The sequence below is a fragment of the Malania oleifera genome, chromosome 2 (genome assembly GCF_029873635.1).
Source record: "Malania oleifera isolate guangnan ecotype guangnan chromosome 2, ASM2987363v1, whole genome shotgun sequence".
NCBI lineage: Eukaryota > Viridiplantae > Streptophyta > Magnoliopsida > Santalales > Ximeniaceae > Malania > Malania oleifera.
In genome coordinates this window covers 134,188,454-134,202,339 of record NC_080418.1, presented here as the reverse complement: position 1 = coordinate 134,202,339, position 13,886 = coordinate 134,188,454, and the positions used below count along the sequence as shown (strand labels likewise).

The following is a 13,886-nucleotide window of genomic DNA, read 5'->3' as shown; positions in this document are numbered from 1 at the left end:
TTGAAATACTGAAGACTTAACATCTTTGTGTGAAGTTATTGGCTGAATATCTTGTGATACAAAGATTGCTTGTTTGTCACTCTCACGTATGCATTACACATATAGAAAATTCCTTTGAGAGTTGAATCATCTAGACCACATTGAGCTTACATATTGAATCATATTTGTGGTGTATGTTATTGCGCGCATTTGGGTACATATCTGCTTTACACGAAAGCACAATCACTGTACCATCTGATTATATACACATTTATTGTATATCCAGGCACGGGCCTAAAGAGGGTGACTAGCCCTGGAATAGTCCCGGATTGGCTTAGACCTGGTTAGGAAAGTTAGGTGTGTCGTCCTGTTAAGGCGTGTAGGTTGAGGTCAGCCCCGCTAATTGACCTAGTTAAGGTTGAGGTCAGCCCTGTGTTAATTTGACCTGGTTATAAATGGTGCTGCTCCACCCTTAAGTGAGCTATTAGTGGAATCCTCAGGCTTGCGAGCTAGAGGCGGGGACGTAGGCACAGTTGGCCGAACCTCGATAACATATCGTGTGCCTTGTTTATATTTCTGTACTTTATATTTACGGCACATATATGTTATGGTGTGAATGATGCATTTGATTTAATTTGCACATCATTTTTATATACGCATTTGGAATTGCATAGAAAGACCCTAGGTTTGTGTAATACTGATTGTAGGATTAGTTGAACCTAGGAAGAAAGTTTAAATTTCCAATTCACCCCCCCTCTTGGGAATACACCTTTTCTAACATACTTGATGTGGCTCCGTTCTGTGGCAACGCCCAATGGCGCTTAATAACCAACAAGAGCCCTTTTAAGCTTGTTACAGGCCAGCTGCCGTTGTTACCTCACATAGTGGGTGAGCCGTACAGAAGAAAGAGTCCCAGGGCGTACATGTTCACCAGTGAAGGGAGACAAAATGCATAGCTTGCCCAAGCCTATTTGGAGAAAGCCTCCGAGCAGATGACGAAGTGGGCAAATAAAGGGAGAAGACCGCGGTTTCATGTCAGCTGCCTTAAGCCGTTCAACGCCAACACCAATGACCTGAGTAGAAGTCAATTCAACAGAACAAAGTTGAAGATAGTGCAACTTGACAGACATGATGTTGAAGAGATCCTTGCAGACAAAAAGTTCATATCCTCAAGGAAGAAGCGGCAAAAGTTCCAAGTGAAGTGGAAATGCCTTGATGACAAAGAAATCAGCTAGATTTCTGCGGAAGATATTTAACCGTTCATGGACAAATTCGAAGTGTACCTACCACCAAAAGTCTACGAGGACATCGACCGCAAAAGTGGGGAGAATGTCATGAGCTAAGCTTGTTCAGGACATTATGCTTGCCTGTGACCGCTTATCTCATGTGCTTGGGATGAGTTTCCATCATGTAAATACTAGTGTAGGGTTATTTTCTGCTAGTAGAGTCTTTGTAAGCCAAATAAGGCAGTATGACTCCTCGGTCACTTTGATGTTTCCTAGTGCCAGGATGATAATTACATAAAAACCTCTTTAGGGGAGGGTGAGTGTTCATCAGTCATTGTAAAACTCACTAGCAATTGTCAACGTGCTTAGCCTACTTGCCTCCCTCGCTAAGTACAACATGTCAATGGAGGATTTGTTAATGAATTAAGTTTGCTTCAATGTTTATTGCTTGCTTGCCACGACTTTCATGAATTGATTACTATTTCCGCTGCTATCTGAATAAATGTTAATGAAAGTGCTTCGTGGATGAATGTTGGTAAACGATAGGATGGCTAGTTAAGCAAGAGTGCTTTAGCTAGCGCCACACGGCCCTTCACAAGGGTGTGAAAATAGTTGGACCGTGACACTAAGCACGGTACCATAACTTCACAGATACCAGTGCAACCACACTTCTCAGATAGAGTGTTGGTGGTATACAGTCAAGTGCCATTGAAGTGTAGAGTTACCCCCTGGAGTCTGGACCAGTTGGGTAGGCAAGTCATACTCATAATTACAGATATAGATACTGATACAGTTGACTTAGTCTGGTTAGGTCTAACCTATAGGCTGCACAACCCGCCAGATCATGCGAGGTTAATACATGGCATTATTGTTTATCCATTTAGGGCAGTTCTTCTATGCATATATGCATAGTTACTTGTATAGAGATATTATCTTATATAGAGTATGATGTGAAAGGAAAGTATTTATTTTGAGATACACTTATATATACATGTATACAGTTTTACATGATTTCAGAGTGAAATGAAAGGTAAATTATGGTTGCATATTTGAAATACTAAAACTCATATTGTCACACACTGTCAATTAATAATCTATTTCCACTTACTAAGAGGTGTCTCACCCTACAATTTAAACATTTTAGGAAATCCAGATAGACGAGCAGAGCGAGCTCTGAGCTAAAGGAGGTTGTGGTACTGTCCTAGTTTCAGCGTAACAGTGTGAGCTGGGGAATATGTTTTGTGTAATCCCTACGATGTTTTTATGGATTTTGGGAATGTACATATATAATTATGGAGATAGTAGAACTCGGGTATTGTATATAATGTTCAGGTATATTATGTTTTCTGTTGCATAGATAGTATGTACTTATGGACAAGTACCACTTTGGGTCCGAGTTGACTTTGTTGATATTTTGTGGTATCAGAGTTTAATTTGTGTTAGAAAAGGTATATTCCCAAGAGGGGGGGGGGGTGAATTGGAAATTTTAAACTTTTCTCCTAGGTTAAGTCAGAAGTTAATATGATTTGGTAACCTAGGGTCTTTTTACACAATTCCAAATGTGCTGATAAATAAGATATGTGAAATTTAAATCAAGCACATCATTCATACTATTACATATATGTGCGGTAAATATAAAGTACTGAAATGTAAATAGATACACGATATGTTATCGGGGTTCGGCCAACTGTGCTTACGTCCTCGCCTTTAGTTCGCAAGCTAGAGGATTCCACTAATAGCTCACTTAAGGGTGGAGCGACACCGATTACAACCAGGTCAAATTAACACAGGGCTGACCTCAACCTTAAACAGATCAATTAGCAGGGCTGACCTCAACCTACACGCCTTAACAGGACGACGCACCTAGCTTTCCTAATCGGGTCTAAGCCAATTCGGGATTATTCCAAGGCTAGTCTCCCTCTTCAGGCCCGTGCCTGGAAATACAACAAATATGTATTACAATCAAATGATACAGTGATTGTACTTTCGTGTAAGGCAGATATGTACCCAAATACAAGCAATAACATACACCACAATATGATTCACTATATAAGCTCAGTGTGGTTTAGATAGTTCAACTCTCAAAGGTATTTTCTATTAGTGTAATGCGAACGTGAGAGTGTCAAACAAGCAATCTTTGTTTCACAATATATTCAGCCAATAAGCTCACACAAAGATATCGAGTCTCAAGTATTTCAATCAGCAGGGTATCTCAAGCATGTAAGTATCACTTGAAGTATATGCTTGGATTGCAAAAAGAGTTCAACCTTTGTATTCAACTAGAGATATGAATCAATGAATATTGCAACAAAGATTTTTCTCACACAAACAAATATCTCTTTCAAATATTTATCAAGATAAAGCACACTAGATATTTGAAGGTATTTTGAAAGTATTTTGCAACCAAAAACAAATACAATCTTCTCAAGATCTTGCAATGAAGGTGCAAACTTAGAAGATCCATCAAAGTATTCTTAGGATAGACTTATCAACCAAAGTCCCCTAAGAATCTTTTGGTTTTACTCTCAAATAAAATCTTGTCAATCAAATAGAACAATAGAAAGCAAACCTTTCCAAACAAACACTTAATCCACTTACTAATGATGTAGACACAAATAGAAGGTAAGCATGAGTGAATGAGGCTAAAAAATGAGTAGTAGAGGCTTTTGGTTTTCAGAGAATTCTCCTTTAATCAAGGTAGCTAATCCATGCTTCATTTTCACAAATGATCTCATATATATAGGTATAGGAGAAAATATGACTGTTGGGGACCTATTGGATATTATTAAGAAAGTTTAATGATGTTTTTAGCATTTTAACCATGTTTAAAAAATATTTAACTACGGTAAAAATCAGGGCAACCCGAGAGGTCCGGTTGACCAGAAATGTTTCGGTCGACCAAGTCTTATATGGTTCAGTTGACGAAGGGAATTTTGAACTAAGGGCTTGGGCGACCAGGAGAGGGTGATTTTTCAATTTTTCGAGGTTCGGTCGACCAGTCCATTTTGAATTGGCTGGTTCGGTCGACCAGACCACTGAGATTTCTTCCGAGGACCCTCAGTCGACCAGGTAGTTGGAGTACAAAAAGGGGTCGGTCGACTAGATGGTCAAAATATTGACCTAGGGAGGTTTCAATTGACTGAGGGGTTTTGAATTGCATAGGTTCGGTCGACCAGGACCTTGGTCAATAGTTGACCCAGGTCTAGTTTGGTCGACCAAGCCAAAATGAACTGATTTGGCTAGTCGATCGAAAGTGCACCATGTGAGTATTTCAGTCCATTTTTGAAACATACAAACTCTATTCATGTGCCTAACAAAAATATATGTGCAAATGTGAGTATCCTAGGGTCATTTAAGGTCCAATTTGAAGACACCGAAAAAGTTCGGTGTCGGTCGACCGAACCTTAAGGTCTTTCTAAGGTCATTTCTCACTTACGGTTTGTTTGAACTTACATATTTATCATGCATATGATGTGTGTGAGCTTATTACAAACTAAAGCTCTACTTACTATTACAGACCGATTTTTACAAATGAATTATATTACAATTAAGATCGATAATCGGTCTTTAGACTTTACTTGCTTTGTGCTCATCTTGAACTTAACAATCTTAATTCCTGTACAAAACCTCAAACACCCATTAGATATAAAGAGTATTTATCATAATCAAAATTGGGTATGATCGATAAGGTCAACAATATGCAGAAAAAAAAAATATAGCAGAATGTTTGGGTCGTTACAGGTCAAACATAAGTGTATTGTAGAAGTGACATTTGCTTGCAATTCTCCCCATGCTGCCTTATCCATTCCATCCAGTTGAACGCCAAGTAAAGTCTTTCTCATTCCTCGTTGCACAAGTATATCCTTAACTCTCTTATGCCATAGACTGAAATTTCCGATTCCATCAAATTTGACAATGTCAAATCTTGTAGAAGATGATTTCGATGCAATGATAACAATCGCTTTGATACCAATTTTGTGTATAATGATCGGATATAGGATGCATAATGGAATAAGTAAATCAACAACAAGCAAATGAAACACAGCCAAAAGATTAAGAAACAAACTTCACTAAGAAATGTCAAAGTACACAATACACTTCACAATGATCTCTCTCTTCTATCAATGAATGCTCAGAAGTACATAAATAATTCTTCCTCGAAAGTTTTCCTCCAAATTCCTAACCACCTCAACGTTCCAATTCAAAATTCAAATTATTTTTTACAGCTCAGGCACACTCATTGACGAGAACAGGGCACTCGTCCACGAGACAGAGAAGAACACTCATCGACTAGTCAGATAACTTGTCAACGAGCCCATTTTTTTGCTCTCGGTATCTCAGAACCTCTGAGTTTTCCTTACTCTTGAGATTTACTCGTCGATGAGCACAGGACACTCGTCGACGAGTCCTTGCTGTGTTGCACCATTATGTTTTTCTTCCTTCATTTGTTTATGAAATCTCAAGTATAAGAGTCACACCATAAACAACACTAATTGTGATTGAAAGGAAATGCGGAAGAGTTTGAATTGAATAAATCCCTCCAAAAACAAGTAAAAGCAATAAAGCAACCGCGCAAGTGTGAGAACTTGTGCAAGAAATTACAAAACAAATAATAATTAAGAAAAAAACAAAAAACCAAGAAGCAAATTTCTTCCTTCCCATAAGATTCTATAAACCTATGGTGTACATTAATTGGTCATATATATATATGTGAGGAGCTAGATTAACCTAGCTAGCTAATTAAGCTATGCTATGCTCATGCTAGCTGCTTGCTTCGATATCAATGGCACTGGATGACGAAGAAGACGGCGGCGGGGCTGGATTTACGGTGGCCGTCGCAGAATCTGGCACGGCGGTTGCTCCTTCTCCGGTCGATACATTTGGCGGAAGCCAGCTGCTCTTCATTGTTAACTCCCTTTTTCTTCCCCATAAAAAGCTATACAATCCAAGTATAATCGTGACCATGCCCACCAAGCTGCACCCGTACATTATAATGCAGTTCAATTATTTATTAATTTTCCCAATTAATATTAATTAATTATCTACCTTCCAACAGTAATGGGTTCCCCAAGAAGGAGAGCTTCGAAGATGGTTACAAATATGAGGGCCAATGGATTGAACATAGCTGGGAAGGTTGGGCCTCGGTTTGCCACCACTCGCGAAATTAAGCAAAATGATGCCGCTGTCGCCAATGCTCCCTGCTTACCAAAAATTACAAAATACGAAAAATAAAAATCGGAAATAAAAACTAAAAAGTAGAAACCAGAAATCTATTTGATTAATATTCATAAAACTAATATAAATTAAAAACTTAACTAAAAAAAAAAAATTCATTTTCACACGTTTAAAATAATAAATAATACATATTAAGAAATTATTATCATAAAAAAAATTTATTATAATTATTTTACTTAATTGTACTACTTTCAAAATTTATTTAACGATAAAAATCTTATTGGGCATGACAATTGAAAAATAGTAAAAATATTTTGTAATTGACTTTATTTTTATTTTTAAAATTTATGTATATTTTTATTTTAATTATATTTAAATTTATATGATCATTTAATTTTGTTTTAATTAAAAAATAATATAAAATAAATAATTCAATTTAAAAATTATTTCTAAATATTAAAATTTCTGACAATAAATTATCAAAACAACTGAAAATCATAAAATCTGATTTTTAATTTTTTAACAAATAACTGAAAATCGACAACAGAAACAAAAAATTGACAATAAAAATAATTTTTATCGCGAAAAAATAGAAACCAAAAATAGGAAACAACAAGGATGCAAAACATATCCTACAAAATTCACACATGCAGATTTAGAAGGAAGTGTGTATAATTTTTTGAATGGTCCGAACTTCAAACATGGAGTTACTCTTAACATGTGAGTTAATGAGTAATATATAAATTCTACTAACCGAATAAACGATCGTCACCAGTTGCAGATCCCACCCTAACTTCCATGCAGCCTTACTTCTGTCTAAGCATAAGCCGACGACCATGGATTGCAATGCTGCAATGATGCACGTCAACATCGTTGCCCAATACTTTGATGCAAATACTTTTAGCAATTTCACCTGCACTATGGAAAAAGGAATACACAATATTACTTATAAAAAAAATTAAAATGAAAATACATATTGCATATAAGGGGTAAGCATTCGATCGGTTAATAAATTCGGTTAATTAACCAAATAAATAAAAAATATTCGGTTAAAAAATCTTCTTTACTCAGCTGACCAAAATTTCATATTTAACCAAACACAAAACCGATTGAACCAAATTTCGATTAATCAATATAAAATAAATAAAATTTTAGTATATATAAAATATTTAATATATAATATATAATTATTTATTATTAATTTGTACTATTCAATTAATTCAGTTAACCGAATTAATTGAACCCAAAAATCAAAAACTGAAATTCAAAGAAAATAAAAATCAAAACGATGGAATTTATTCGATTAATTTGATTTTAACGGGCTTATATATAGGGGAACTCTTACTTACATGCAAACTCTCCTAAAACTCGATCAAATTAATAGGTAGTCCTGATAATAATAACAATGTACCTGCACTATGAACCACGTAGCGTAGGACAAGCAACTACACAGAAGCATAATCGTGCCGCGAGTCATGTGAGTCTTACTCGTAACCACTGCAATGTGCTTAGTATGAATCAATTGATGACAGATATGAAATGTCTTTCCCTTATAAAGGATGATGATTAGGGCTCCTATAACACACAAGACTGCACCCCCTGTCTTGACTTTGCCTGCTTTCATGCCTAGTCCCAACTTCTCTATTCTACACATTAATCCATTCAATTCAATTAATTTGAGAGAGAGAGAGAGAGAGAGAGAGAGAGAGAGAAGCTTAGGGAGATGCATGCAATTATATATGTATATAAACCATAATAAATTATAGTGTCATGGCCAATGATATATGTAATTAAATTAGGTACCTGGAAATAACTGCAAACGCAAATGTGACAATTGGAATTAGGTTGAGAAAATTAGTAGCATATGTTGCAGAAGTGTCTCGTAAACCATAATAGAATAGTCCCATGGCTAGTGATATCCTGTCACGCACATAGACAACCACTTTCTTAATTAGCCAATTAATTTCATTAGTTCAATAATTAATTTTAATTATTTTACTTCATTATGATATTCCTAAACTCATTTATGTTACTCTAACAACAATTTTATTCATTGTATTGCATCTAAAATACAAAATAAATTATATATATATATATATCAGTACATCTTAACTTGATGGTCTTTGACCTTTTCAACCTTAAAAGCTAACTCATAAGATGAGACTTTCCCTCACACTTAATAACAGACCACCAATCCCTTCCACAATTGATGTGGGATAACCCAATAATCTCTCCCTTTGGATTCCAAATTGACAGCCCCATACCCGACATCCTAAGAAAAATATTGAATCATGAGCTCTGATACTAGTATTAGATGGTCTTGTACCTTCTCAATCCTAAAACCTAACTCATGAAGTGAGACTTTTTCTCATACTTAATAACAGATCACTAATCCCTTTCACAAGGGATGTGAGATAATCCCAACATAACTTAATTTGTGTGTACCTCATTACATCTTAACATGTCTCATTACAAGTCAAACATTAAAATTAAAATTTTAAATTAGTTGCGAGTAAAGGATTTGTCTACGTAGTGTTCTGTGCACACCCCCTTGGGATGTGTACTGAGATTCAAAGAGATGATTATGTTCCCCAACCTCCCCCTCCCCCAAAAAAAACCAAGAAAGAAAGAAAGGAGAAAAGAGAGGAGGAAAAAAATGAAGAAAAAATATGGTTGAATTATTCATGATGAATTCTTTGAAGCTACTTACCCAGTTAAGGCGTTAAGGAAAAGCCAAAAAAAGGCTACCAAACTGAGCTTCTTGCTATTGTCTCTGCAACACATTAATGCGCACATATATATATTTTTAATTCAAAATCTTTATAATAATCACCAAAGAAGAAGAAGAAGAAGAAGAAGAAGAAGAATGAAGAATGAAGAATGAAGGGATGAAGGGATGACAATATGCTTGCATGCATATGGTATATGGCATGTACAACTTTTCAAGGAGGAAAGCGAAGGGAGCGACGCAGAGAGCAGCAACAAGATGACGATAGGTTAAGAGGGCGAAGACGAAGGAGCCTTGACTCAGTATGACACGAGAAAGCAGTTGAAGCCCAGTAGTAAACAGCTGCACCATTAGCATGCCCACCACCGCTTCCGATGCTTCCCATGACGATCTCCACTTCTTCATCTTCTTCATCTTTATTTTCTATCACTATAAAAATCATCAACACGCACCGCATGCAAATATAAAGACCGAGAACGGAAGAACTATACACATGCATGCATCTATATATAGCTCCACTCCGTCTCCCGCTCAGCTTCAAGTTCAAGCCTCTCACCGAACCGCTTGGCGGTGAGAGATGAGATGAATCCTCCATGCTCACCAAAACTTTCCTACACGTGCTGGACAAATGTGAAGCCACCTCAAACTCACGTTTTACTGGACCACGTGGCGCCCGCCCATTCCGCCTCACCTGACACATCTCCTCCCCATCGATTGAGGCCTCCTGGATGTGCGCCACGTTGCCTGTAATTTTGGGACATACCCCTACCCCTACCCCTACCCCTACCCCTAACCATCCAGAGTATGGTTCCTTTAGATTTCTTTTTGTCCGGCACTTGACATTTGACACCCTACTATGATATAATCTGACACGTGCCTACGTATGCTCAATACACGTACCCAAAAATTTTGCCAACTCATAATGCTTCTTTCCTATGCATTTTTTAAAAAATAAAAATAAAAAAAACATTTTTAAATAATAATAAAATTTTAAAAATGTAGTAGAAAGTTATAAAATTTTTCAGCTTTTAAATATTAAAATTATTATATAAATTATACATGCACTTATAAATATTTTAATTATACAATAATTAAGAAAATTAAAGATATTTAAGAAATATAGTAATGTATGATCTTTCTTTTAATTAATAATAGTAATTATACATTTTTTTCTCTTATTCAAGGCTTTCATGAACAAAAATTTTGTTTTATTTAATAAAACATTTATAATACCGTATTTTATATAATCTCAATGTAACAGAGTACATCACATAATTTTTGTTTAAAAAAACTCTTAAATTTACCAAAAAATTATTTTAATTTAAAAATATGTTACAAAAGGAAATTTATTGCAAAGTGTTAGAACTAAATAATTATTTTTTTTTTCCACAGTTCAAGAGCTATCAGAGGTTCTCCTCTAAGCCTATGTATACAAAATAGTCTTCAATGTAGAATTGAAACGTGAAAATTGAATCTTATTAGGTTTGAAAAATTCACATGCATGCATATATTGATTTACTTTTTAAAAAGAATGGAGAAAAAGAAATAGTAGACTTACCACATGTCGATAGCTCGAGTTTTATATGATGAAATGATACGTCAAGTAGTGTAATTTTTTTCTAAAGTTAGGAGGAGGTCATTGGACTAGTACCTTGTAGTTTAATTTCTTGAAAGTAGTGCTTATTGGTGCAAATTTTCCTCTTTTTTTTCTTTTAAATATTATGTATTATTTTTTATGCACGTATAAGGACCCAAAAACATTAAAAAAAAAAAAAAAAAATCAAAATGTGTATACACTTACATTTTGGAGAAATTTTAATATTGTAAAATTTCTTATTATTTGCACAAGGTTGACACTGGATTTTGGTCTGAGGGTGCCAAAAAAGTAGGAGTTGCACATCTTAGGGATTGAGGATGATCCATAACACAAATACAAACAAGTAACCACAAGGAACACTAGAGTTACATGGTTCAGCCAAACTCGAACTATGTTTACGGGAGACAAGAAGTTTTACTATATCAATAGGAAATATAGTGGTGGAGGAGGAATAACACACTCAAACTCAACTCTCAACTCAACCTCTCTGTCTCTCAACCATAGTTTACAACACACAACTCACTTGCTTACACCACCAATTACACTTGTTTCTATTCTCTACAACACACAACTCATTTTATAGGGGGGAAGAAGAGACATGGAGATAGCGTAGCATGCATAACATTTATTGAGCCAAGAGCATGCGTAACATTTATTAATTCAAGATTTGCAAGCTGCAAATCCTTAATTATGGAGATACAATCTTCTCATTTATTATACAACTGCATGTGTGGCCCAACAAATCACCCCCTCCAAATATATGGAGGCAACCAAGTGTCGGCTACTTAGGTGTTGCAACACTGTGTCCTCACCCTAGTCTCCGAGCGACCGCACCCCCTTGTGGGAGTGCCCGTACCCCCTTGTTGGGTTGCTCGTGCAGTGATCATCTTCTAGATGGTTTCAATCGATCTAGGAGACCCATTGAATATGAGCATAGCTCCAATTTATTTGTAGTTACTGTCTTTGTCAACATGTCTACCAGGTTGTTTCTGCCAAGGATCTTCTTAACTGCTAACAACCCTTCATCTAGAAGAGTTCTGATGAAATGAGAGCGGAGTCCAATGTGCTTGATCTTTGAGTGGAATGTTAGCCAAGTGTATAGCACTCTGACTATCACTATGCAAAATACTCTTCGCCTGTTTGAAACCCAACTTTGTCAACAAACCCTGTAACCAAATCATCTCTTTGCGTCATGGATACATACTCTACCTCTGTAGTTGATAGTGCAACAATCTTATGTATCTATGATACCCAACTAATGGCAGTAGCACCTACTATGAAGACATATCTATTAGTGCTTCTTCAGTGATCTATCTCGCAGGCAAAGTCTGCATCTACATATCCCTGTAATGTTAGATCACTTTTGTCAAAACACAAACATTTGTTAATTGTACTTCGGAGATATCTTAATGTCCATTTGACCACTTAAAGATGGATTTTTCCAGGATTTGACATGAATCTACTGACGGTTTCCACTACATGATCGAGATCTAGTCTCGTGCAAACCATGACATATATCAAACTTCTACAGCTGAAGCGTATGGGATATTTTCCATTTCTTTCTTCTCTTCCTCTGACTTTGGAGACTAAGTCTTTGATAATTTTAAATGGTCGGCTAATGGTGTGCTAACTGCCTTCACATCACTCATGTTGAACCTTCTGAGAATCCACCTAATGTACTTGGGCTAAGATAACTGCATGGTTCCCTTTTTTCAGTCTTTAGTGATTCTCATCGTAAGCATCTACTTTACTAGACCTAAGTCTTTCATCTCAAATTTTGTGGACAACTGTTTTTTTCAATTTTCTGATCTTGTCCATATCTGGTACTACAACTAGCATGTCATGTAACACCCCAACCCCGAGGGGCCTGGGATATTAACTTTTTACTATTGATTTACAGCGGAAATAAATAAACTCAATTATTATTATTTAAACCAGAGCGTTAATGATCCATATTACAATCATTTATTTCAAAAGAAGAAAAATTATACAAACATTAATATCTGAAACCATACTAATATTTCTAATCAATTTTTATTTTTCTAATCCCCACCCGCATGCTTGCTAAGCCTGATTTCAGACATGTCCTTCAGAGTTATCTGAAATAAAATATGATTGGGGTGAGACGACGCTCAGTAAGCAAATAAGATTATTATTAGTGCGTGGCCAAAATGAGCTTTTTAAAAATTTTGTAAAACAATATTTAATACTATAACTTCAAGACTGCTTTTAGAATAAATATAAATTTAAAAATTTCTGCATAAAACTTTTATCATCAATTTCAATAGTAAAATTTTATAATCATATACTATAACTGTTAAATTAAACTTTTAACTTTAAAACTATAAAAATATTTAATGATAAACATACATATACTTTTCCTTATACGTTTTCCTTATATCGTCATTTAAGCACCAGAATAATCTTTTTCACGTAAACTTACACTTTTCCTTCAAATCATTAGTAACTTTGTACACGTAATTAAATATGTATAAACATATATTATAAAAACCACCCTTAGGCTTGTTTGTCGTAAGTCATGTTTACCCCCATGACTGGGTTGTGCGGTCCGAAGACTGAACTTAGCTGGCTGGCCGACCAAGCTAATTCAATGTACGTAAACTTTAAGTGAGATTTTCCTTATTATGTCCTGGTTCGGAACCAGGTGTGCACTCAGGAGAAATCCACTAACATAAATAACCACTCTATAAACAGTGTGGGTGCACTCTGATCCGTATAAACTTTAAGTTGCGGTACTGAGCATCTGTAAGTTTGAACTTTCGTTGCCATAAGGGGTTTTAAAATCATCTTATTATAATTTATGCAATTTAAAATAATATCATAAAAATATCATCTTTACTCATATTTTCATAAAAAAATACAACATACAAATAAACTCATGCCACACAATTTTTGTGTTAAAAATATATATAATTTTATTTTTGAATAGAAAGAAATGCTGAAAATTTACCCGAGGGGATTAAAACATTTCTTAACCCAAAAATAGATGCAAGTATATTAAAGATAGAACTGGTATAATTAAATATGCGTAAAAATAAACTCATGAAAATTTTGTGGAACTAATTAACATAATTGAAATTTACTTATAAAATAAACTCGGGTATAAATTTTAAACAAAAAAAAAACTAACATAATCAAAATTTACTTACCTTCTTCCTTA

At 35.3% G+C, this 13,886-nt stretch overlaps 1 protein-coding gene across 1 annotated transcript; it reads right to left on the bottom strand.

Moving 5' to 3' along the window:
- Positions 1 to 5,966: 5,966 nt before the first annotated feature.
- LOC131148395 (WAT1-related protein At1g43650-like) lies at positions 5,967 to 9,539 on the bottom strand. The gene is made up of 7 exons (XM_058098101.1): positions 9,320 to 9,539; positions 9,091 to 9,153; positions 8,184 to 8,300; positions 7,792 to 8,026; positions 7,135 to 7,293; positions 6,252 to 6,403; positions 5,967 to 6,180 (listed from the first exon to the last, which is right to left on the bottom strand). The coding sequence occupies exons 1-7, from the start codon at positions 9,520 to 9,522 to the stop codon at positions 5,967 to 5,969; spliced, it is 1,143 nt and encodes a 380-aa protein (XP_057954084.1). The 5' UTR covers positions 9,523 to 9,539.
- Between the last annotated feature and the right edge of the window lie 4,347 nt (positions 9,540 to 13,886).

Excerpts from the sequence above, each read along its gene's own strand:
- LOC131148395 (XM_058098101.1), bottom strand. The coding sequence starts at position 9,522 with ATGAAGAAGATGAAGAAGTGGAGATCGTCATGGGAAGCATCGGAAGCG. Across the intron at positions 8,301-9,090 it reads TTCCTTAACGCCTTAACTGG|GATATCACTAGCCATGGGAC; the intron begins GTAAGTAGCTTC and ends TGTGCGTGACAG. Across the intron at positions 6,404-7,134 it reads TGGTGACGATCGTTTATTCG|GGAGCATTGGCGACAGCGGC; the intron begins GTTAGTAGAATT and ends TTTGGTAAGCAG.